The following is a 26,958-nucleotide window of genomic DNA, read 5'->3' on the forward strand; positions in this document are numbered from 1 at the left end:
AGTATGTATGGTTAAATTTCTTCTTCTTTTTTGCTATAAATATTGTAATGACCCTGGTGACGAGTGACCACTTATGGTCTCTTGAAGAGCTGCAGTAGCATATATGATTATGTATTTTTACAGTTCTGGAGGTACAGAGAAAAGGAGTTTCTTCATCAGTAGTGACTATGCTGGCTGCTCAAACGAGACAGGTTGGATCATGATGAAGGACTACGGAGCAACGTCCGGGTGTTCCGAGTGGGACACAACCAGTATGACCATGCCCTATATATATTACTCAGGGCTTGGTACACGTGTCCAGTGGTCAACAGGTAAGCACTGGATCAGTGGTATGTTTGCCTTACTGATTATGTGAAAAAAGTTCTATATTTTTGCTTATAAACATTATCAAGCTAATTTTCATAATTTCCTGTAAGTTTGTTTTCATTTACTTTCCGTCAGATCTGCTCAGACCCTGTACGAGGCAAGCTACATTCCCAGATGATAAAAAGAAAAACATAGATTTCGTTAATCAAATTCGTAGAAGTCTCACTGCCTAACAATTATTTCATTAATCAACATTTAACTGTGTTTTTATTGTTCATGTTGTACTATAATAAGCTTATTCTGTTGTAGCTGACAGAATGGAGGCTGATGCATTGGCAATATCAATTGTTGGTAAGCAACTTGTATTTGGAAAACAGTAATAAGTAAACTGATTACTGCCAGTTAATGCTTGTAGTATCAAATCATTTTCATATCAATATTTTTATTATGGCCGATCGATACCCTATCAAGCTGTACGTTGAAATGAAATCCCGATTAGAGGTTCAATTATATAGCAGTTGATATGTATTCACACTTTATCAGATCAAGGGATTGAACAGGTAGCATATTATTTTTTTTCAGATTGGCACATGGTGTTTAAAGCGGTGGAAAGTGTAACTCCAACAGGAGGAGTAAGTCTGGAATCTCTATGGACCGGAAGTGACACAGAAAATGACCTTGTCGAGTCAGCTATATCGGTCACTAACACGCCTGCCAATATATACAAGTCCAGTGCTGTTGAGGCCTGGTCTAATGACTTTACATTTATCGATATGGTAAGTGGGCATATTATATTTATTAAGGATTGTCATTCATTTTGGTTTAGGGTAACAAAGATTACAGATAAGTTTCTGGTAAATTGAAGAACAGTCGGTTATTCTATTTGTCCTTGTACAAGAGTAGTTCCCCAATAAGCGAAACAAAATGGAGATTTAATCATAATATAAAAGCTGCTTTCTTCGTTATTACGACTGAAGTACTCTTCCGTTTCAAACTTTTTAGACAAAACACAACAGAAAACATTTCGTTAGTCGATGTCAAAAACAAACTACAACTCATTGTTTCAACCAAAACCACATTTCATTCTCATTTGCTTAACACATAATCTAGATTTGTTGATGTTTCAAAAATTAATTTTACGAGTCATTTAGACTGAATGTGTGATGGGATTGGCGTTACAAAATTCATAAACAATATCTATACTCGCATGAAAGTTATCATCATCGGCGATTAGCGTTACAATAGTTATGTAGTAGGTGGCGAAATTAGCTGTTCATACTGGCCTTAATTTGAAAATAAAGGCAAAGGTAAGTTGATATTAAGTTAACATATTGGTGGTATTGTCATAGTAAACGTATATGCATTTGTAGCATATACTGCTAATCGTTTTGGGCGGAGGAATTTGCTTTAAACGATATGTAATAGTATATTGAATCGTGTTTGTTTTAATTGCCCATGATATACGTATATTGACAAAACAAATTTTATGTATTGTATGACCTTGACAGGTCAAATATTCCTATTTCACTGGAGGAGTTGAGAAAGCGTGGGTTGTTTTTGATGGAGTCGGCACAACAAAAACAACATGGTTCGCGGACAGTAAAATCCTTTTTTCACGGTACACAGACATCACAACGTCCGGCAAAACTACTGTCAGTATATCAGGGTATGTATATACAATGTACGGTATGATACATTATAATTAAATTGTATGAGATTAAAGGAATATATATATTAACCGTTACAGGTTTGGTTAGTTTAATGAACACTAAGTATATTAAAATGAAGTGTCAATTAGCAATAAATTAAATAACAGTGGTCATATAATTTATATTATCCTGCAACTGCCACCGCATTGTCGGAATACACCCATCGTATATATTTTTGCTGTATACGGCAGTGACGGAAAACAGCTGCATTTTGGAATCTTAGCACGTGCGTCAATTCGACTGACCTACTTCAAAGTGAAACAACGTTTAAAAGGCGAATATATTTCTGTCATTTTGGACACCGTTTCACTTCAAAATGATTATTTTTGATGATTATTTTTTCATTGTTGCAGGATAGATAGAATACATGGTCAGTGTCTTAAAATATAAGCTGTGTTTTTGGCTCGGGACATAAAATAAAAGTGGCTCGCCAAGGCTCGCCACTTTTGTCTTTCTTTACCCTCGCCAACATACAGCTTATATTTTAAGACACTGACAATGTATTCTCTATTAATGTGTAATTTACGAATTATGTGTTAGACTTGAAATTTTAAAATGTCCAACTGAGTGAACTAAAGTCATGCTTCATTTAACATTTATTGTTAAAGGGACTCGACTAGAGCATTTGCTGTCATTTACCAAAGCAGCAGTTGCACGTCGACAACTGCCTGGATGATGATGTTTGATTACGGAAGCTCAAGTACATGTAATTCATTTGAGAGGGAATCCAATGTTGCCACAAAGCCCTACTTTCTCTACAGTAATACAGACGTTTACGGCTATCCTCAGTCGTGTACGTATTGCCCTGCAATAAATCTGCCTCCATAAAAAATAACAATGGTTCCATGATCAGCGATTGATATGATGGTATTTTTTGTTTATTGATGTGGTTTATCAAAATCATCAAACTGATTCTAGTAATCATGGTCAACTGTTGGCAAACTTAATGAAATCATGGTAATACTATAATAATGCTAATATGATCGTAAGATTAAGCTAATGAACGAGTTAACTGAAGGAAGATGGTATATTATTTGTAACAATGTTATATAATTCTTTTCACCACGTATAATCGTTTTATTATAACTTGTTTCCTTTTAGCGTCTTCATGGGACAGCACGAACTTTCCAAAGGCAGATGTCATGGGCGTATTTATAAAAGGTTGGTATCGTATGCATAAAAATGCATTAATGCTTAAAACAAATATGTTACACAACTCAAGATGACATGAAACATCAAACTACAACTACAATGTAATGATTTCATATACCTAACGGTTCCCTTGTCAACAACCAAGAACCCATTTTCAACGTGTAACTTATCCATGATCAGGATGGTGCAGAAGACGCCTACCCTTCAGGAACCACTGACCTTATTCTCCCTATACTTTGTCAGATATGTCCTTGCAAACCAATACATTGTGTTTATTTGTATTTGTCCTCGGTCTTGTATAGTAAATAACGGTTTGCATTATCTGTTAACGTTTTAGGTTGGTTCCCCGTACTGAAGGTTGCTAGAGGCGTGGACATTTCCCCAGCGACGGGTATATACGATCTATGGAGCAACACGTATACGATGAATGAATATAATGATACCGATCAAGCATTCTCATTTGCAAGCAACACTATGCCATTTAAATCAAGCCTGGTTGACACCTGGTCGAGCTACTACATCAGAGCGGTAGAAAGCTTTCCTATCCGTTAAATTTGGCATCACCATATTTCAGAAGTTAACGTAAATTTACAGGCGTGACTCAAATAGTTGTATTTAAGTATGTGTTACTGTATGCTATGTTATGACTATGTGATTTGAGCTTAAAATATTGAATCGAATGCTGTAACCAATTTTTGATTGAAATCGTGAGTTAGATATTATACCAAAATACTTTTTTTAATATTGTGAATTGCTCCTCTGCTATGTATGCTGTCATACTCAAATATTTTCAATCATAATATTTATAAATGCTTCAATATTTAACTTCGAAAGTTTATACTGTAATAAACATTGATCCACGTTGACAGGTACGGGTGTCTTTTATCGTCAGTGGAACAGAGCGGGCGTACGTTGTTTTTGATGCCCATGGTTCGAACAAAACAACATGGTTCTCTTGTGACCGAATTTTGTACACATCCTGGACGGATCTTGGTAGATACGGGAGAAAGGACTATTGTAGTATCGCCGGGTATGTATTACTGATGATTATTGTGTAATGAATATTTAAAATGTTTTTGGCAAAATCCTATTTTATGTCTTCATGTTTTACCCAAATCATTGATACACGAGATGAACACTATTTCAAAATAGTTATACATCATTTGTTGCCATTACTGAATGATTAGGAGAAAATAGATTAATGTTGAATATTTGAAGAAATCGTACATACGTTTTGCTGATAACAAAATAATGACGACGAAACATAACACTAGAAAATAATATATAGCTGCCCCATTGCCATTTGCCATAAAGAATATGAATATAGATACTTATCAAAAACATGTGTTATTTTTCTTTTCTGTCATAAAACAGAGACTCAGCAAATAGTAGATACTTCTTCATGCAGTCCTCATACGGCAGTGCCTGTGCCACACATAGTGGGTGGTTTGCGGTTACAGAGGCTGGTACTGGATGTTCATGGGAGACACAAACATCCGCTCCTTTTGCCCTTTACAGCGACACAACGACACTTGAACTGAATGACGGTACTCATAAACATGTCATGATATATTTTATACTAATGATAAGACATATGTTGATTGATTTTTTCAATAAGTACATAAAAATGTCCAGGGTACAGTACAAACTTTAATGCTGACGTTTTCTCTAGTCTAGTGCAAGAGATAACTAAGCAAGTATAGCATATTGTCTAATATGATAGTGCAATGTTTATGATATGTATATTAGCAGACCATTATCTTTACTTTACTTTTCAACATTTATTTTATTATGGAAACATATCACATCCTAGTCGCCAACATGCAGTGATTAAACATCTGTCCGCATCCCTTCAAACATAAGGGTAAAATGATGTTGTTAGGAGTCACATATAGTGTTTAGTTTCGAAACATTCTCTAATATAACACTAACACGTATAGCAGCGTTAGTAGGCCTGAATATATTACTCAATCGAATATTGTTTTTATTGTCTAATGTTTCAGGAATGGCGATAGCTGATGTGTTTGCTGTTTCTGTTTGTAAGTTGTCAGATTTTGGTTTTCATTTTATACAAAATTTTCCTTGGATCTAAATGCACAGTAAAGTTATATAGTATTGATGGATTATGTGATTAGCATGATAATCATGTTATGTTTTACAATATGACGCATCATGCGAAATACGAATGGTTTCCGGCGAATTCACTGTATAACTGTTAAAATGGTGCTTTTGTGTCGTGGTATTTAATTTAAGAAAACACGCATTGTTAACAAATGAAGTATGTACATATTTGCGTGGTACTTGTTTTCGCTCCGTACTTAATATCTTGATTTGTAGCGAAATTAAATCCTCCGCGAATATTACTCACTATACATTCTATCTTTCTCTTTATTCTTTTCAAATATAAACGCATACATGTCTTATTCATTCAGCCATGGATAATATTTGTGATATTGTCACATGTGAAAATGGCGCCACCTGCCGTGACTGGGGAGTCACATATAGCTGTCTATGTGAGGGCGAACATTACGGTTGGCTGTGTCAGAATAGTAAGTTTGATTGGATACCATCTAATATCATCACTTATCAACGATTAATTGATCAATGTAATAATTTCGTGATGTGATAAAAGTCAAAAAGTATTCAAGGATATCTAGAGAACAGATTACCTCTATTTATGTTCTGTATCAGAATGTATCCATTGATGTGCACACTTTACCAACGTCACGTCAAAGTAAGATTCTTTTACTTAGTCATTAACTTTGATCAATGCAATTTTCTTATTCATCTGTGATCATCAATCAACAGATTTTTGGACAGACATTTGTGAACTATTGTAGATATGTAAACACTTGTAGATATCATCAACATATCAACTAGAGAATAGCATACCTGTATTGACCATGTTGATCTTATTTTACCCTTGATCTATTTCTGTACAGTTGACGGTAATTACACATCATGGACGGACTGGAGTGACTGTTCTACGACATGCTATGCCGAGGGTACTCACTACAGGACAAGGACATGTACTAATCCAACTCCGCTAGGGATTGGACACGACTGTACTACATACGGAGAACCATTACAGACCCTAAGATGTATTCCAACGAACCTCGATATTTGTTCAGGTAAACTGAATAGTGTGTAACGTAAACATGCTTTGAGGTTATGTAATTATATATATATCTGAAATGAGAGATCCAAGGAGATTCTGTTTAGTGAAAGTATGAAAACTGAAAATATCGGTACTGTCTGGACTTCAATGAGCGTTAAACACTTCTATACCGCATTAGGTATATGTCTGTCCTTTCTCAAGCAGGAAAGAATAAGTGAGGATTGTTAAGTAGTAATTAACGTATTGAATATATGTGTTTCGAAAGTTGTTTTTGCTGAACGAGAATGCGAACTAATGTTTCGCAATACATTCTATTTCCTTAGAATACAACACCGGCGAAATAGCAGAAGACACTTCATACTACATGGTTTGTCCCCCTAGTTTTTATATACATGTATACGCGGCAAGCTATGGCAACGACAGCACGTGCTATGATACCAATGCGCTAGAAGACATGAGAGCCGCTTGTCACTATGCTGACAGACACATGCAATGTGACATTCTCCGACACGTTCTTCTCAGGGAATCCATGTACGTCATATCCGGGGGCTGTTGTGACGGGAAGTGCAAAATTTTACTGCGCAAGTAAGTAATAGGCGGATGCAAATATTTACTGACATTAGAGGAAATTGTAATCAATATGTGTTGGTAAAAGAGGTACTAAAGGCACGTGCATAGAGTTATATAATCCGAATAGCATATTATGTAGTGTTGACAGTGATGTCAAATGCAAATATAAATATACTTCTGCTCTGACCTAACGTAACATACATTTCATTTTTCCAGAACGGCGTGAATTGGACAGTTTCCGAGGACGTAAGTTCATTAAGCAATTAAAAATTGCCATTTACTTATGAAAATAAGTAAAAGTGATATAACGTGCAATCGTGTGTGTTGTATATTCAGACGCTTGTTATTTTAATGACATTATGAGACTTTGTTCTATTTATAACTGTAATATCAACTAAAAAAGTTTGTTATTAATATTAATGCCATCATTTTTCCATTTTCAGCCTGGCGACTAGCGTTCAAAGTGCCGAGTGGAACAGCTCCTCCCTGCCGGTTATGCTGATATCATGGCACTGTACGACGCTTCTGGGTCATACAACGAGTTTGACACGGCAGCCATGACCGACTTTAGCGCCGGGGGAACTATTTACAAAGTCAACAATGCTCGATAACTGGGGTGTCAACATATCTTCCAGCGCTGTAAGTTGATACTTTTCAGACATGTTAAGTACTTTTCGTAAAGGTATATAAAGTTAGTATTCTATTTTTTTTCATAATATGTTTCTACATATGTTCTTATGAAAATCGTAATTCCTCGTCGGACCATATAACTAGACATATATTGAATTTAGGGAATATTTTGATAGATCTAGCTAGTTCAAATTGTAAACGTTTATTTCGTCCTGATTGCGTCGTAACAACTTTCTGTTTGTATTAGCCGAACTATACGCATACGTTTCAAAACAATTAAGCCTTACAAAGCAATAAGATGGCGATCCTAGCAGAAATTATAAATGATCAATACTTGCATAAAATCTATCATCCAGTGAGCCTTCAGTTGCTGATTCCCCTATGCACCGTATACAGTCAATCGTATTATACATTGTTCGGCGATATCTACACTAATTTCATGTGTACAAACTGACCACAGGAGAGATATTTGAAGCTGACAATAGTTTTTCAAAAAACATTAGAAAAATGTCTTTAAAAGGTTACTGAACATATCATATTTTTTATCATGGAAATATTGTTACTTGATCTACTTGACGATACATTTCCATTAAGCTGCTAAATTAATATATATCTGTAATTTCCTTAAATTACAGGTGAAATTGTCTGTGTTTAAAGATGGTCGAGAGATGCACTATGCTATATTTGATGCGGTTGGGAAAGGAAAGGCAGATTGGTTTGATTGCGACAATATTGTCGAGTCAAGCTGGCATGACCTACAAGACGGAAATTATACATGTGTGAAGAGGTAAATGTGTTTCAACTCAAACCAGAATAATAAGTATTGTTAGGTTCATAAATGACACCAGAGGTAATATTTTTGAACGTTGATCAGACCTACATATCATTAACGTCCCTTAACTTGATATCTCCATGGATTATTGGATATGAGAAATAAAAAAAAAATCTTTGTTAAGGGTTTTTCCTTTAAATCATTCCCAAGTGACTTCCTTTAGTTAAGGGAGTATCGATTACCATGGGTTCAGTGGGTGCGATTGATATATCCAGGCGACCATAACTGAGTATAAATGGGTACGATATGAGATACCTGAACTCATGACTTTTATCTGTTAATTCCAGGTTCCGTTTGATTGAAACGGCATTATGTTATATTCTACTTAAGAAAGGTGCTAAATATATGTTGGAAAATTTTATTCCACAAGTTCAGTTAATAGTTTTAAGTAACAAGCAGAAAGTATTACCATTAATGTCATGAACACGTATGTGTTTGTTGTTTTCTAGTGATGGTGACACATGGAAGAGAAACTTTTTCATGAAAAGTGATTATACGTCATGCACTAACGAAACAGGCTGGTTTGTACTAAAAGATTACGGGGCAACTGACGGTTGCTCGGAGTGGGACACGACGACTTCATTACCACAGATATGGTATTCACAGACAGGGTTTCGTGTTCAATGGGCATGCGGTAAGTACGATTTGGATCAAGTAGTGTAGCATCCCTTTCATTAGGACGGCAAAGAAGATAATGGGTGGTCGGGTGGCACACTGATATTTTAGTTTTTATCATATTAAAAAAATATGTTTTTAAAGATAATGTTACATCTCCATTGTTGCGTAATTAAGTTATGCTGACACAGTAATTTATAAAGCATAAATTCCGGAGATGTAATGCATAAGATATACATACCAGGAATATATCTAAACATAATAGGACCTTTACTACCTTCATTATACTAATGAGTTTTGTAAGTGATAGTTATAAGCTGGGACTAATATACATTATCTTCCTCAATAGGAAATAAGACAACAGCAGATTCACTGGCACTTTTTCTGATGGGTAAGTTGATAAAGTAATCAAAACAGGAATGTTAATTAGTTAATGATGTTTAGTTTACTTTAGATGTGTCTCGATATACGTCTTGTCAACACCCATAGGACGGTAATGATGACAACATGAATACTGATATAATACTGTAGGTCATCACAGTGCCTATGCCACTGGTTCTTCGTGATATTTATTTTTATGTATTATTTTTCATCTATTATTATTTGCCAATATATATTCACTGATGTGCATGTAAAAAAATCCGAGTTAAGTGTTTTGTTATCTTCAACAATGAAACAAGTTTTTGTCACAGATAAATGATTGTCATTTTGTTTTCAGACTGGCATATGGTGTTTAAGGGAGTAGAAGAAATCACACCAGGAGCTGGAACACTTGCCAACCTGTGGACACTTGAGGATACAGAAAATGACAATGACATAACGGCTACTACCCTTACCAAATCTCCAAACGTAGCTTACAAATCCAGCTTACTGGAAAATTGGTCCGATCCATTCACGTTCTTAGACATGGTACAATATTTCACATACACATTTTTAACTTCAGAAAATTTGAAAACTAAATTTTTACCCTAACTATGAATTTCTGCAATGGGACGATAAAGTGAATCTCGGAAAACGCAAAAAAGATTTTTGGGTGTCTGTAGTCAGTATTGTTGGGTATCAGTTTTGCTAGCAATTATTTTCTGCTTCATAAGTGAAATAAACACACGATTACTGATTTGAAAATAAGCTTGGCAAACGCTGTTATCAATATTTTAAAAATCTATTTTCAGGTAAAATATGCATTTTTCACCAATGGCATCGAAAAAACATACACAATATTCGACGGTAGAAGTACTACAAAAACGTCTTGGTTTGCTTCTAACAAAATACTGTTTTCTCGGTATACGGACATTTTAACAGCATCAATCGGCCATTGCAGTATTTCAAGGTAAGATGTTTCATAAGTTTGCTTTTATTATAAAATACTGTAAACGTACTTATTTTGGTGTACTCAAATCATTTCGTATTACCAAATTTTGATAGATTAGCAGAGATATAATAGCATCAGCATTATCTGTCATATATATAAGGTATATAATGTGTAATGCGTTTAGCACAAAACCTGCTGAAATAAGAATACTTCTAAACCATGCACGTTAACAGTAAAAGAACAAAACATATTTACATACAAAAATAAATATTCAAATTTAAGTTTTATTTAGAGATTTGTGATTATTTAAATTTACCTCACATAATCCATATATTCTAGGAGGAAGATGAAATCAACAAAATGTACAACTGTTATAACTCCTAGTGTATAAAGTCAAGTTAGCTGGCTTTGCTATACCTATAAAAATGGAATACATAACAGTTTTGCCACTGATGCCTTTTAGCTGTTACAGGTGGTTTGTTAAGCCTACCTACCTATATTACACGTCATATTTTTAAATCATAGAACAATGAAAAGGTTGGGTTTTTGTTCATATCAAATTACCAGATATTAAAATCAATGTATTCGTCATAATTTTTAACGTTATGGATACACTTTACGCTACAGTGTTTCCCTGTTTTAATTACTTCAGTGATTCGAGGCGACGGTTCCTAATTGCTCATGACATTTCGACAACATGCACCAGCTACAAAGCATGGATGCTGACTCAGGATGTCGATGGATCGACCTACTGCTCATTCGATAATAGCGTTTATCTTGGGAAAAACCGTCCCAACTTCCTGTACAGCGATGGCACATCTTACGGGATTCCACAGCCATGTAATTGACAATATTTGTATTGCGACTCTTTTTGTAGTCAAATAAACAAATAAATCCACAAGCGTTTATATTATGTAACAAAATGATCAGAATATTGACATATTGTGTTTGAACAAAACCCGGTAATATTCAGATGTAACGTTTAGATGCAATGTACATACCATGGTTACTAAGAACATTAATGATTGTCATAGTATTTAGTATTCCGCGAAACCAACATTTAAGGAAGTACAAAGTTAATCCATATACAAATGATGTTAACCATAACACCCTTTATCATATCCACACTGTATATGGTGAAAGGTGTTTTCCATTATCTCCAACTGATATCACTTGCATTTTTATCATGTATCGTTCACCAAATCATTATATATTTTTTTTGTAGCCTGGAGCTGGGACAGTGTCAATTTCCCATCCGCAGAGGTCATGGGTGTTTTTATTATTGGTTAGTATAGTGTAGCATGGATAAATTGGACGTATTTTGAACATTCTAACCAATAGCACACAAGTAATGAATCATTTTTTGTAGTTTTTACAACAATTACTTGTTCACATTACGGTTTGAAGATATTAAACGAATCAGTGAAGGCCAAAAACTGCTGTGCGACGCAGTTTATTAGGGCTTTTCACCAAAAGTGGTGAAAAGACCTATTGTTTCTGTTCTGTTTATTATTATTATTATTATTATTATTATTCTTCTTCTGCATTTTATTTTGTCACACAAATTGTGGGAAAATGGTAAAAGGTATGCCAAGTCAGTTATGCCTATTGTATATGGCATGAGTTGAAGGGGTGACAGCAACATCTTCAAGTAGGTCAAGAAACCAAGATGGCCGCCATGACGTCATATCTCATTTTGCTTAAGTGGCCATAGCTCCAAAACGGCAACAGTTAAAATAATTTCAAAGATATATTATTGTAGGACTAATCTGGGGCCAACTTTTAATAATGCATTGTTTTGAGGTCAGAGGTCAAATGAAAAAGCTCGCCTGAGGGTCAAGTTAGTCTATTTTTAGAAAATCTTCATTTTTCCTTCTTTTTCAAAAATTCTTTCGAAATATGATGCAGAATGTCATTCTAATGAATTTGACGTTTTCAGTTTTTCTGTGACACATACGGTTTCTGTTGTACGCCATTTTGAATTTCCCCCTATATATTTCAATAGAGAAGTGTGTACATTTCAAACTTCTTCTCAAGTTCCACCTGTGGCATTCAGCTCAATCTTAGCTGAAATAATCCTTGGAATGTCCTGGCCAAGTTATGTTATTTTTTAAGTTGGTTTGAAATTCAAGATGGCCGCCATGACGTCATGTATTGAAAAGTTTAAAATGGCCATAACTCTAAAAGTATTCATTTTACAAAGGTCATGTAATAATGTTATTTGTAGATAATGACTAGTGCTAACTTGTACTTACCAAAAGTTTTAAGGTCAGAGGTCAAATAAAAGAGTTCGCTATGGAGTCAAATTAGTCCATTTTTAGAAAATCTTCATTTTTCAATCTTTTTCCAAAAGAAGTTCTTAGTATGATGCAGAATGTCATTCTAATGAATTTGACGTTTTCAGTTTTTCTGTGACACATACGGTTTCTGTTGTACGCCATTTTGAATTTCCCCCTATATATTTCAATAGAGAAGTGTGTACATTTCAAACTTCTTCTCAAGTTCCACCTGTGGCATTCAGCTCAATCTTAGCTGAAATAATCCTTGGAATGTCCTGGCCAAGTTATGTTATTTTTTAAGTTGGTTTGAAATTCAAGATGGCCGCCATGACGTCATGTATTGAAAAGTTTAAAATGGCCATAACTCTAAAAGTATTCATTTTACAAAGGTCATGTAATAATGTTATTTGTAGATAATGACTAGTGCTAACTTGTACTTACCAAAAGTTTTAAGGTCAGAGGTCAAATAAAAGAGTTCGCTATGGAGTCAAATTAGTCCATTTTTAGAAAATCTTCATTTTTCAATCTTTTTCCAAAAGAAGTTCTTAGTATGATGTAGAATGTCATTCTGATGAATTTGACGTTTTCAGTTTTTCTGTGACACATACGGTTTCCGTTATACGCCATTTTGAATTTCCAGTATATATTCTATATTAAAAATAGTTTTACATTTTAAACTTCTTCTCAAGTTCCACCTGTGGTATTCAGCTCAATCTTAGCTGAAATAATCCTTGGATTGTCCTGGCCAAGTTATGTTATTTTTTAAGTTGATTTGAAATCCAAGATGGCCGCCATGACGTCATGTATTAAAAAGCTTAAGATGCCCATAATTAAAAAAGTATTCATTTTACAGGGGTCAGGTAATTATGTTATTTGTAGTTAAAGGCTGGCTCTAGCTTTTACTCACTAAAAGTTTTAGGATTAGAGGTCAAATAAAAGCGTTTGCTATGGGGTCAAATAAGTCTATTTTTAGAAAATCTTCATTTTTTAATCTTTTTCCAAAAAAAGAAATTTAAGTATGATTCAAAATGTTATTCTGATGATTTTCATGTTTTTTGGTGTTTCGGTAACGTTTACCATTAACGCGGAACGCCATTTTGAATTAATTTGGCATCAGATATATAACGGCATCTGAGATATAACGTTAGTTGGACAAGGGGAGATAACTCGTACAAGGCTGTACGAGTTACCTCCCCTCGTCCAACATTTGTTGAAACGTTTTATTTCAGATGCCAGATTAATTCAAAACTAGAATGCGGATGACCTATCAAGTGTTTTTAAATAGTTTTTTTCTTACCTTTTGAAATACCAAGCCTTTAGGTCATTTATGCTAAGAAGGTGAAAAGCCCGTCAAATTGTTAACCAACAATTTCTAGTTTTACATTGTTATCAGAAACTGCCTATATACCAAAAATATTATTAAAAATATTCACGTTTGGTTCTTCTGGACTACCCTTTACACGTTTGTATCATTATTGCATTTGTAATGTTATGTCACAATATGTGTTTCGTTATTATACATCGATTACGTAACGGTATCTGTTATCTTACTGTACATCAATTATGTCACGACATTTGTTGATTTGCAGTACAGGAATCATGTCACTATATTTGTCGTGTAACTAAACATTAATTCAATATCTGCCGTTATTATCTAAACTCTGTCGTGATGTTAAAACATTCTAATGTATCAATCGTCATCAGCTGGATGGGAGCACGTTTGGTCATTTACAAAAGTTACACATTGTGTTTTTCTGTCCACAATTGCAGGGTGGTATCCTCTGATGAAGGTCGCTAAAGGGGTCGATCTGTCGCCGGCTCTGGGTATTTATGATCTCTGGACAGGAAACTACACACTGAACGAATACAATGACACAGACACAGCATTCTCTTTTGCTTCTGATACCATGCCTTATAAATCCCATGTTGTGGATAATTGGTCAAGCTATTACATCAAGGCGGTAGGATTATTTGTCTTTCCTATTTGTTTCAAATTATTATGTATATAATTGTTAAATCTTCCTTTTTATGCGCTGGTGCCGAATCTAGTATTGTTAACCACAAATTTATCTTCATAAGATGATAAACTGAATGCATGATATGTTTAGTACCATATATAAAATAAATGAGTGTGCTACTATGAAAGTAATTGCGGTTGGGTAAATGCAACAACTCATTTAGCACTCGAGCATACAAAAACACGACAAATGCTAGTCTTTTTTTTATTTTGGAGGACTACCTAACATACATATTCTTTTTGTTTTAGATACGCGTGTCTTTCTTTGTGAATGGAGTTGAAGTGGCATATGTAGTGTTTGATGCCCACGGGACGGACAAAACAAGCTGGTTCAACTGTGAGAAAGTATTATATTCCTCTTGGACGGACGTGAGTCGATATGGTCTGAGAGACTTCTGCAGTGTAATGGGGTATGTTCTTTGCTGATGAGCATATTTGTCTGTATTATTAACGGAGTTATATAGAGAAAGTAGGTAGTTATTACGTATCTTTGGGTGATAGGAATATAACATGTAGGAATATAACATGTGGCCTATAAATTGACTCTTAATCAAGAAAACAGTCAATACATTTCAGTATATATGCCATGAATTGTTCATCTAGCAACATGTCTTGTTTCATGGAGTGCGTATAATTTTCTGTCGGAGATAACGGTTAATCACTCAAATTGATTCCATCACTTTTCATTTTTTTCATGAGAAATATTGAAGAGTATTACGTAGCGCCAGCCATCAGACTTAAATCGTGTCTTAAGATCCCCATTTTCCCGAATTTTGCCTTTGCAGTGACTATAGTTTAAACAGGACGTTTTTCATGTCATCTGCATACGGAGACTCATGCGCAGTCAGCAGTGGTTGGTTCGGAGTAATTGAGCAGGAAACAACCTCATGTTCATGGGAGGCGAAGAACGCAAGACCATTTCCTATATATAGTGACACCACAACAGTTGAAAACTTTGATGGTAAGGATAGCAGTTGTATAAGATAACATGGCATTTACCTATTCGCAGTATGAATGATTTCTAAATGATTGATCTTGAAACGAGGTATTTGTTCTCGAGAAACAATTAACATTACGTTATATACAAGGGCCGTCAATATTCAATATTTGATTTTTTTTTTTTTAGATATGGCCGTAGCGGATGTGTTTGCCGTATCTATGTGTAAGTATTGCGAGACTTTACAGAATTTGTCATAACTTTGGCCTTACGAAATCATTTACTCGATCACACTCAATACATTACTATGTATATCATGTTTTCTTTTCAAAGCTAAAGACTCAATATGTGATATAGTGGAATGTGAGAATGGCGGGAGCTGTTACGACTGGGGAGCTCGATATCGATGTTACTGTGCCGGGAACTTTTATGGCTGGTTATGCCAGAACTGTGAGTGTTCTTGATATTTATCATAAGTCATGTCGATATTCAATCGGCATTAATTTGTATTTTTGATTCATTTATTTTGCGTTTCGATGATTTGTTATCTGATATTTGAGCATACATATTATGAGATTTTAGCATTTTTCAAAATTTATCAATGCAATGAATATTATTATGAAATATTCGGAAATTTAATTCTCAGTGGATGGAAACTGGACAACGTGGGCCGATTGGAGTTCTTGCAGCACATCATGCTACGCAATAGGGACCCAATTTAGATATCGTAATTGCACCGAGCCAGCCCCAGTGGGACACGGTCTACACTGTGGTTCTCCTGACCTCGAGGTTCAGACCTGCGTGCCGGACCATGACGTATGTCCAGGTAAGTTTTAAAATTGCTCTTTGATTTTGCCGTTTCACCACAGATGTAAATAGGTTTATGTAATCATGTTTTTTTGCATGTAAACTTGCAGTCTGTCTTTTTTCACTGTTGATGAATATAGCCTGTTCATGTTATTTGATGCATGGTTGAATATGTATGTGTAATTATACTAAACAAGATTGAAACAAAAATCCAATACAGAGCCATGGACACCCATGAATAAAAACTAATGAATATACCTACGTATTGTTTTATCATTTAAATAGACATGTATATCTACATTTAAATAGACAAATACTGTATATCTGCATATTTTTTAACATTTTAAATTATCAATTAATCCCCAGAATACAACACGGGTAATCTAAACGAGACCCAGAACTACACCATGATCTGTCCGACTGGATATTATATATTCGTCGATGACGCGTACTATGGCGACGGAACTAATTGCTATACAGCGGATGCTATAAATCGTCTAAGAGGATATTGTCATGGGCAGACAGATAGCTGTCAGTTCTTCTTCACAGATTCTTACTTTGGAGGTGATCCATGCACGTCATATCCAAGCGTGCTTAAATATGGATACGCGAAACTCAACTGTATTAGTGAGTAAATTGCATATCTCAATAATTTTCTGTATCTTAACTATTGATAAGGATCGCACAAAATAAAATTTTATAAAAGTTGAAAGTTACATACCTCTCTAAATTTCCGGAAATTCCTTAATTTCTGAAGATATATTCTATTTATAACAATATAAAAACTCTTAACATATCTCTTGCACAGTGTTGATATTTCCATATCCTTGGATGCTACCGATAAGGCGGGTTTTCTTATACGAATCCAATGTAGCACTTTCTATTCAGTAATATGATTGATATATATAATGTAATGTAACTTTTTTTCCTATATAAACATTGGTTATCTCCATGCTATCAATAGTCGATAATGACATCCTTTTCGAATGGTCATAGTTTTGTTCAATTCCATGAAGCCGAACATCATCATGCTCTTTAGGCGTATATTAAAAAGGAAATGTAGTCATTCTATTTAACATTAAATTAATGCTAAATGTATATCTACATGTTTCAGAGAGACAGTTACTGGATACCTATCAAGGAGGTTAGTACATCAACTTATCGTCAGATGTTTATACTCTGCATCATTTGTGTAAAACATAATGTACATGTATAACGTCTTAAGTATGTAAACATGTTTAACAAAACAAAACATAGCATTTTCACTCGAAATGCCCATAGAATGCAATATTTAAAGTATTCTTACCTTTGATTGTCTGCCTGTGTTTTATAGTTTTTGTTCCATAAAACATATCCCATTTTGATTAACATAAGAAAATATTTGTCATTATTTTTATATCACTCAGTTAAGACAGGTTTCATAATAATGCATGTCCTTTTGGTCGTATAAAAACGTATTCTTTCGAAAATATCATGATTAAGTTACTGAATGTAGTTTGAAAATGATTCAAATAAATTTATATTGTAGTATTTTAAATACGAACCAAACTGCCAGTTGATAAAACCGTCTTTGTTGCAGCATGGAGACTTGTATTCAAGGCAGGTCACAACCAGGTAAAGTCTGGGTATTCTGATGTAAAGACGTACTATGATGCGACGGCGAGTGACACGGAAACAGATGCCGTCGTCACAGACAAAACCGATTTCAGTCGGAACGCAGCCATATATAAGTCAAGAATATGGGACGACTGGGGTAGTAGTGTTTCTGCACAGGCGGTAAGTAAAATGTTATTGGAACAATATGGCAATATGAAACTTACAACCGAGGATTATGAGGATATATTATCGATGTCAGTTCATAGCAGAAACGAAAAGTTTAGAGTTATTAAAAACACTTCTTAAACTCAGAATATTAACATTTGTGCATTATATGCTATATTTTGGTGAAGTTGAATATGAATAAATAACGATGTAACTATTTACTACGCAGGTGCGTTTGTCAGTTTGGAAAGACGGCAGAGAAGTACATTATGTTGTATTTGATACCTTCGGGAAGACAAAATCAAATTGGATGGAATGCGATAAAATACTATATTCAAGCTGGCATGATTTGACCACGCAGAATATCTCCTGCCAGATGCGGTTAGTGTGAATTAATTTAATCACAAAGTTTGAGCTGTGAACTGTTTTAGAATGGTGGTTTTACGGATTCACGCCATGTGGCTCAAAATGAATATGTATACATATATGAAAATGTTGAGTAGATTTCCTAACAAAACGGCCTGAATTACATCCCCTGGATCAATATCTTTCAATTTCGTTTAAGATATCTTCTGTTATAGGCTACTATATTTCTTTGACATATCAGTGTATTATAAAACTATCGTAGCATTTCGCTATTCATCACTACGTTACTGTTTTTGACCTTAGAACACATTATCTTTCAATTTCGTCATTGGCAGATATATTTCTCGGGTTGATAAAACCTGGTATAAATGACACAGAAACTATAAAGGCAGGCTGAATGGGTATCTTTTTTTCTGTACATTTTAGAGAAGACAACACAAAGAAGAGGACGTTTTACTTAAGTCGACAGGGTTTTGACAGCTGTACAACTGAGAGTGGATGGCTAATGTACAAAGACTATGGAGCAACCGACGGCTGTTCCGAGTGGGATACTACTTCGAACACTATGCCGTACATCAAATACGCTACTGGCACGGAATTTGTCACGTGGTCATCGGGTAAGATATATAATAAAATGACGAAGGTTGGTTTTGGTATTTTCCTTCCATGTATATTTTAGAAATCTACTAGGCGAATATCAATATGTGCAGTATTCAGAGCGCGTATTAGGTTATGCAACATTCCATTTAACCGATAAGTAAGGTGTTCTCTTACTATTATTATTTAATAAGTGTTATTGAATTGGACTAATATATTTCTTATTGATGATTGTATGCATCATACTCGCCTATATTGATACAAGTCTTTGGAAAATGTACATTTTTAGGATCGCTTGTTGGAGATGCAGACGCCTTGGCAATATTTGTGATGGGTAAGTCATTTCATTTATATTATATCGGTCTATGTCGCAAAATTTGCATTGCTTGAAATTAAATCTATCAAAAACGAATTTGACTATTTTTGCGTGATCCGAGATACTTTGATTTCGTCATAATATAAGCATATTAGCATAATATAGCAGACACTGTTTAAATAAATATGATGATGCTACATCTGTTATCATCCACAGATCCTTCATTCTGATTGGTTAGTGCGTATGTGTTTGTGTATTGCCTTATATTTACTAAATAGTATGTCATTTTTATGATGATTCGTCATTGGTAGTATAACTGCAGGCCACGTTTTTATTAAATTGATTATTGACACGATTCGGGATAAAAAATGTGAGTGACGTTATCTTGAAATCCAATACTGAAGCTTGAAATGTATTGTATATGGGGATATTGCACCTCCGCATATAAATATATGTTTGGCGTGTTTTGAGTTACCTCCATCAAAGTTTTAGCTGCCCTTTTTACTTATTCGTTTTAGTTTTATTATATCGAAGTCTCAATTTGTTTTGCAATATATCTTTTGTACAATCTATTTACGAATATTCTTTTGTCCAATAGATTGGTTCATGGCATTTAAAGGGGTACAAGGTGTGGCTGCTTCTACAGGAAGTCTGGAATCTCTTTGGCTGTCAGAAGAAACTGAAAATTATCTGGATACTTCAGCTCAAACCACTTCAACAGCTCCCGGCCTTACATTCAAATCGTCATTGATTGGGATTTGGTCAGAATCCTTTACATTTACCGAAATGGTACGTGTAAAGCCGTTTATAAGCCTATACGGAACTTACCGTTTCCTGTGGGAAGTGCACATTTCCTAATAGACTGTTGTAAAAACGATTGTTCTAGGTATAACCAGGCTCTCAAAGTCTATCAACAATATACTTCTTAAATAACGCAATCCTTGCAGACACTGAAGTAAATAGTTTAATAAATCTCGATAACATACGACTTGTTTAAATCAATTAATTGTTATCTATGTTCTAGGTGAAGTACGCATTTTACTCAAATGGGGCAGAGGTAGCGTTTGCAATATTTGACGGCCGGAACTCGACAAGCACTGACTGGTTCGCTAACGGTAGAATCCTACTTTCAAGCTATGACGATATGGTCAGCCAGGCGAAGAGTGATTGCAGCATAGCAGGGTAAGCCGATAGTGGGTGTAGCCGTGTAATACATATAAGTATCTAGAGACCAATATATAGCGTAGTCAGTGCACAATGTGTTGGTTGATCTAGTATATGTTTTGAAGGAAATAAGCTATGTGTAATTAATTGATACGGAAGTTGCTGGCCCAGCCGGATTTTCTTAACCCTTGTAATTAATTGGAACATTCTTTTTAGCATATTGGTTATTTATATTTTATTCACGTTTTATTAATCCCATTAAACCATAGGTAGGAATAAAAGACACTTCACGTATATATTTTTGTAGAGACGGATACCAACGTAATTTTGCTATCTTGAAACAAGGCGGTGCCAGCTGTACTAGTGTACAGGGATGGATGATGGTATCTGAAAACTCTTCCCAGACTTGTGTTTTTGACCAAGAGTCTACTGTGGAAACAGCTCCATTCTTCCTCTATAGTAGTAGCAGTATCTACGCTTACCCTCAGAGTGGTACGTCATAGTATTTTGAACATTAATCAGTTTTTGTACGCTGCATTGGTATTTCAGAACCGTTTTAAATTGTGTTTTAGTCTCGCAGTCCATGTGGATGTTTCAGTTATCTTCACCTAGCGATATGAAAATGTTCAAATTTATTTCAATCTATTTGATGCAGTGAGTTCCTGGGATTCGGCAGCAATGCCAGCAGCTGACGTCATGGGTGTTTTTGTAAAAGGTAACTGGTATTATTTCAATATTTTTTAACAAAAATATTACCAAATATAACGTGCTTTTAATATGACATTTTGAATATATCCGTTATGAAACATGATCTATACATTTGTATTTTTATAATACGGTCAGTATATCTTCTGAAAATATAATAAACACTTACACATTTAGTGACATATTACACAGTTAAGATCAGGAATGGGGTCAACAAATAAGGTTGTCTATAATTGTTATGTTTCAGGATGGTTCCCGGCCTTTCACGTAGCTGTTGCCGGCTCCGTGTACTCCGCCAGCAATGTTTATGACTTATTTACTGGGACTTATATAGTCAACGAGTACAACGACACGGCATTCTCATTGGCCAACAATGCTATGACGTTCAAGTCTAACATCATTGACGGTTGGACATCCTACTATATACAAGCGGTAAGTGATATATGGATGCGAAATTAGGTCCTTGATGTAATCACCACACGGGCAAATTTTCATTGAAAAGATATTTTATGTCTTTTATGGCATAGAGATCAGGAATGATGGAAAGCATTGTCTCAGTGCAAAACATTAGTTTTTTCTTTCCTGTATATTGTAAACGTATAATCCCTTTGTAAAATACGCAATACTGACACAAGTCATACAATTACTGTTTATACAGTTGCATTTTGCTTTATAACAGGGCTAGTGTGCACGAGCCAATCAATTTATCAGAGTCATTTCTTATGAAACTAAAAAAGGGCCATATCACATATCAGGATTTTTTGTTATAGAATTTCTTTTATAACCTTTCATAACAGTTATGGATAACAGGATACTTGAATATGTTTACAGGTTCGTGTATCATTTTTCAAAGATGGTGCAGAGGCCGCTTATGTCGTTTTCGATGCTCATGGGTCTAACAAGACTAATTGGTTTGACTGTAACCGTATCCTCTACTCATCGTACGATGATTTGACTCGTGAAACACCCGTAGACTACTGCAGTGTATTCGGGTAGGTAACGAGGATATTTGTGATAATGTATGTAATTGTATAGCAATTCCATGTTTTATAAACCTTGTTTTGGATGAGTGACGAACGTATATGTGCCAGTGTCTGTAATTGCATAGGAATCCCATTCTTTATAGACATTGATTTTTTGAGTAGGTGTTGAAGTTGATTATGGTAATGACTAATAATGGTTAGGTATTCCATGCTGTATAAACTTTTTTTTTGGTAGATGACGACGATATCTTTGGTGATATATGTAATTGTATAAGGATTCCATGTTTTATAAACAGTGTTTGGGGTAGGTGACGAAGATGTATGTGATGATGAATATAATTGTATAGGTATTTCATGCTTTCTACACATTGTTTGTTTTTGAGAAGATTCATTCTCGTTATTTCTCATTCCCCAGGGATCATTCTAAGGCGAGATGTAGGGATTTTTACCAATGTATCATCTAAAATCTTTCAATGAATTATATTACATTACAAAATTCAGTGCAATTATTCTAAACCCAAGAATTGTCTTATGACATCAACGAGACGATTTCTTGTAGCTTTTCTTTACATATTTTTTGTTTTTGTTTTATTCATTTCTATTCATCGAATAACTGATGAAGTAATTATGATTCCAATGACATGTTTGCTCATCAAATTATCCATAACCAGTAACCATTACAGTTATTGCTTATTAATCCGTTGGTAGATTTACAAAAATAAATTTCATTTCAAAATCAACGTAATTTAGCGAAACATTTTAAATCTATCTGTATCGATACAAAATTACAGGGACACCAACAGGCGATTTTTCTTGGAAGCTTCCTATGGGGTAGACTGTAACGCCAACAGTGGATGGTTCGGGGTAGTAGAAGGAGCAGGATCTTGTGGATGGGAGTCACTAGCTACACCACCATATGCTCTTTACAGTGACGCAGGGAGTGTTGAAGAAAACACTGGTATGTTATGTTACAACATACAGGATATTTCGGTATCTCTTTACATTTTTAGACTGTTTCTCATTATTTAGAAATATTTTCTTATTGTTATAGCAACATTATCATCTAGTAGACACTAGTAATTCAATTGATTACAACATTCCGGTCTCACTGAGTGATACGTCTATTCTGATCTGGTAAGGAATCATATGTAACGCGTAGTGCGATAAGGATTTCATTACTGTAATGTTTAAATATCAGAATTGAAGTAAAGTCTGAAAAGGATGACAAGTCTGCTTATAGCCTGTTGTACAAATACAAATTATCAAGATGTATATATATATATACAGACTATTATTAGATTACTTTTACTATCTTCATAGTCATTAATATGGTATTTGCCACCCGAAATTTGCCATTGCTGCCAGATGCCCGCAGTTTGAATCGAGTTTTGTTGGACGAAATGAACCAACTGCGAAGATAAACAAAAACATTTGCTATATAGCACGCGCTGCCATAACATCGATTTAATTTGTGCTGTTATTTTCTTTAACCTCTTATTTTTACTCTTTATATATTTATCTTTTTATTTATTTATTTATTTATTTACTTATTTGTTTACACCAGCTATACTCCATTTAAGATGTTTTCTAATTAATCACAATAGGTCATCGACGAATTCATTTTCGACCGTGGGGATCATTAACACAAACATAACGATATTGTTTGTTATTGTCTACTAAACATGTGTACTTTTCTATGATCTATGTTTATATGTAATCGTTTGTAATTAACTTATGACTTGATAAAGGGGCAGATTGCCACGCCAATTCGACAATTTACTTGTCAGAACTGTCGCTTTTACTACATGACCATTTATATGGATATCATGTATGTATGTACAAAACATGTTCTTAATGAAATGAACTGACAGCGAAAGACTGTCAACTAATAAAGTCAGAATAAAATCTCTGTGTGTTTGTCTATATCCTATACAGCTGCTATGATTTTATTTATCATTTACAGCAATGGCAATTGCAGACAATTTTGTTATTTCCGTCGGTAAGTGAAAATAAACAATGAACTATTAAGCGTTATTTGACTAAACTGATGTTTTAATTAACCTTGTTAGTTTTGAGAGATGTTTTATTACAATGTTAAATGAGTCAGCCTAACATATTATTACCTGGATATCCCAAATAGCATGTTAACTTTCCCCGATAATCTTACCGTGATATTATCTTTGCTTTTATATATTATTTAAATGAATGTCTATGTATACTCTACAATCAGAAATTATTAAACTTTTAAAAGTTTATTCTCAATTAAGCTCATATTTCCTCGTTTGTTAATTGTATTATATAATGATTTTTGAATTCGATGTATTCTTGTGATCGTTTCGCCATTTTAATGTGGTTTTATTCCTCACTAACGTATGTATCTATGTTATAGCTATGGATAACATATGTAGCACAGTGAACTGTTTATACGGCGCCACTTGCGATGATCAGGGTGGAAGATACGACTGTATCTGTGACGGCTACTACTATGGCTGGCTCTGCCAACATTGTAAGTATACGCATGAGATTTCACTGCAAACGTGTGAGCATGTAGATGCATTTGAAGGATACCAAATGTGCAAACGTTATTGGTGTCTTTAGTTACATCTATTGTCTGGTATACAGATATGTCTGATGGATACCGGTATTTATACTGACAACGGGCTTGTCAGTATAATGTGACCGGGTGAGGTGTCCTGCTGGGTGTCTTCGGCAGTATGCTTCAGTGAGGTAGCACTATAAATCGGCAAAAGTTCCGGCCTATCACAAGGAGACTTAACACGAACATACTGCAGCCTCCCAAAACACACATACGCACTCATCACACGCATGCATGTCGCACGCACGGAAGGCCGTCCTTAAATGATCTTAGCTGTTAATAGGACGTTAAACAAAATAAACCAAACCAAACCAAACCAAACCGGTATTTATAATGGTACCGAAAGGCAATCATTTACTTCCTTTGTATAACTTTCTTAAGTTGTACAGGCTAGATGCGTATTTCTGCTTACTGCGAAGTAAATCAAAATCTCCAATTAAGCACATCGTTATATATTATAAGCCCCCAATTTACAATATGCATGTATCTAGTTATCCCCTCTGGTCTGGCGGGATAAGCAAGTGTCCTTGTAATACTTTACTTAATATATATAAAAAAAAAAGTTTTGTTCTCTGAAAGCAAAGACAGATTCACTGTTTACTAGTTATAAAATTATACCTTCTTAGTGGACGGTAACTGGACAGCGTGGACGGACTGGGATACGTGTAGTACAACATGTTATGCCGAAGGAGGACAAAACCGGTACAGGACCTGTACCAACCCCGCACCTGTCGGAGACGGTCTCTACTGTCCAGGAGTCGATATAGAATTCCAGTACTGCATACCTGACTTGCCGATATGTGCATGTAATCATCATTCATTTACTACAAACAGATAATGTTAACACTAATATGAATTTGCAGTTATCGTTATTATATGTTATATGTGCAGGATTAAATCTTTTTTCATTAGTTATTTATTTATCCATTTCTTTTCGATATAAAACATTGTTGAATATAGGAAAATATATTTATTTCAGCAAAACTTCCAGTAAGATATTATATTTATCATTTACAGCATACGACACCGGTAATATACAGGAAAATGGCTGGTACCACATGGTGTGCCCTTCTAGTTACTATATTTATGTATGGGACAATTTCTACGGCTTTGACGAAGGCGGGGCTAATGAGTGTAAGGATACTGATGCCAAAGACATACTTTTTGATCAATGCCACAACGTTACCAATGGGAGTTGTCGATTCTACTATGATGACGTCACCTACAGTGATCCCTGTAACAAAACATACAGCCAGGTTACAAATTATGGACACGGGGCATTGTATTGTGCGCGTAAGCTATATTTTAATTTACATATTTGATTTTGATTCACTGATGACCTACCCCGCCTACTCTTTCGGATCGAATGGTCTTTACTATATCACTTTTTACAATGTTATCCATTCAAATATATACGGTGTATATATGTATCCTTGTATAGCCAATTTTCAGTTAGAAATACGGCTCTTTTAGCATAGCGGTTTGTTCTTCATATAGAACGTTGTATGAATACAAACAACCCTCCAGTCAAATTAATCGCAGAATTTGTTCTTATTCATTTGATAGGAGACGGTGTCTGGAACGCTTGGCAATCCTGGTCGTTCTGTACCGTGACGTGCGGTGGCGGGACCCGGTACAGAGAACGTGTATGCGACAACCCAACACAGGTCTGGCCTGGGAATTACTGTCCGGATGTCTATAACGACAGTAAATCTTGTAAACCGCAAAGTTGTCCGGGTAAGTATTACACAATGGCAATTAATCACGACCTGTATACAGATCGAAAGTTGTTAGAACTCATCAATGAAAGATTATTCATGTATCTATCTCCTCCAAACTACGCCTTGAAAAAGTAAAAAATCGTCCCAATAGTGTTCGTAGTGCCATATTATAGTTGCAGGTTGATTAAGATTGAAATCAAGCGATTGTTACAATTATTAGATTGCGAAAAATAAGATACTTTGTATAAATGGCAAATTTGAATCAGGTGGTAAGACATGCGCTTTTCACGTATACGTATTTATTTATCGATACCCTTTGGAAATGGCGTACACATCAGATAATCAGTTATTCAAACCTGGAATATTCATGTGTTAGAGACAGCTAATCATATGAATGGAGAAATGCATTCCAATAATTCCTCTACGATATCACAACACCCATATTTATATAACACTCTATATCAC

General features: G+C 34.9%; 2 protein-coding genes across 2 annotated transcripts in view; both read left to right on the plus strand.

The window, feature by feature from the left end:
• Nucleotides 1-623: 623 nt before the first annotated feature.
• Nucleotides 624-7,416, plus strand: LOC117314604. The gene is made up of 13 exons (XM_033868671.1): nt 624-657; nt 889-1,082; nt 1,815-1,972; nt 2,624-2,808; nt 3,117-3,176; nt 3,505-3,695; nt 4,037-4,197; nt 4,542-4,714; nt 5,171-5,206; nt 5,600-5,716; nt 6,110-6,298; nt 6,609-6,870; nt 7,299-7,416. The coding sequence occupies exons 1-13, from the start codon at nt 624-626 to the stop codon at nt 7,414-7,416; spliced, it is 1,878 nt and encodes a 625-aa protein (XP_033724562.1).
• Nucleotides 5,606-26,958, plus strand: part of LOC117314605 — a 35,846-nt gene continuing 14,493 nt past the window's right edge. The window contains exons 1-36 of the mRNA XM_033868672.1: nt 5,606-5,716; nt 6,110-6,298; nt 6,609-6,870; nt 7,072-7,101; nt 7,299-7,494; nt 8,121-8,272; nt 8,767-8,951; nt 9,282-9,323; nt 9,651-9,841; nt 10,105-10,262; nt 10,897-11,084; nt 11,470-11,529; nt 14,294-14,484; nt 14,790-14,950; nt 15,326-15,501; nt 15,667-15,702; nt 15,811-15,927; nt 16,124-16,303; nt 16,651-16,911; nt 17,399-17,428; nt 17,864-18,060; nt 18,275-18,426; nt 18,838-19,028; nt 19,298-19,342; nt 19,923-20,113; nt 20,349-20,506; nt 20,796-20,980; nt 21,144-21,203; nt 21,441-21,625; nt 22,025-22,185; nt 22,968-23,134; nt 24,140-24,175; nt 24,566-24,682; nt 25,399-25,578; nt 25,790-26,065; nt 26,339-26,509. Of these exons, the coding sequence (XP_033724563.1) occupies nt 7,456-7,494; nt 8,121-8,272; nt 8,767-8,951; nt 9,282-9,323; nt 9,651-9,841; nt 10,105-10,262; nt 10,897-11,084; nt 11,470-11,529; nt 14,294-14,484; nt 14,790-14,950; nt 15,326-15,501; nt 15,667-15,702; nt 15,811-15,927; nt 16,124-16,303; nt 16,651-16,911; nt 17,399-17,428; nt 17,864-18,060; nt 18,275-18,426; nt 18,838-19,028; nt 19,298-19,342; nt 19,923-20,113; nt 20,349-20,506; nt 20,796-20,980; nt 21,144-21,203; nt 21,441-21,625; nt 22,025-22,185; nt 22,968-23,134; nt 24,140-24,175; nt 24,566-24,682; nt 25,399-25,578; nt 25,790-26,065; nt 26,339-26,509 (4,639 nt within the window). The 5' untranslated portion in view covers nt 5,606-5,716; nt 6,110-6,298; nt 6,609-6,870; nt 7,072-7,101; nt 7,299-7,455. The remainder of the gene's footprint in view (nt 5,717-6,109; nt 6,299-6,608; nt 6,871-7,071; nt 7,102-7,298; nt 7,495-8,120; nt 8,273-8,766; nt 8,952-9,281; nt 9,324-9,650; nt 9,842-10,104; nt 10,263-10,896; nt 11,085-11,469; nt 11,530-14,293; nt 14,485-14,789; nt 14,951-15,325; nt 15,502-15,666; nt 15,703-15,810; nt 15,928-16,123; nt 16,304-16,650; nt 16,912-17,398; nt 17,429-17,863; nt 18,061-18,274; nt 18,427-18,837; nt 19,029-19,297; nt 19,343-19,922; nt 20,114-20,348; nt 20,507-20,795; nt 20,981-21,143; nt 21,204-21,440; nt 21,626-22,024; nt 22,186-22,967; nt 23,135-24,139; nt 24,176-24,565; nt 24,683-25,398; nt 25,579-25,789; nt 26,066-26,338; nt 26,510-26,958) is intronic.

Source organism: Pecten maximus, chromosome 16 (genome assembly GCF_902652985.1).
Source record: "Pecten maximus chromosome 16, xPecMax1.1, whole genome shotgun sequence".
In the NCBI taxonomy this organism is placed as follows: Eukaryota; Metazoa; Mollusca; class Bivalvia; order Pectinida; family Pectinidae; genus Pecten; species Pecten maximus.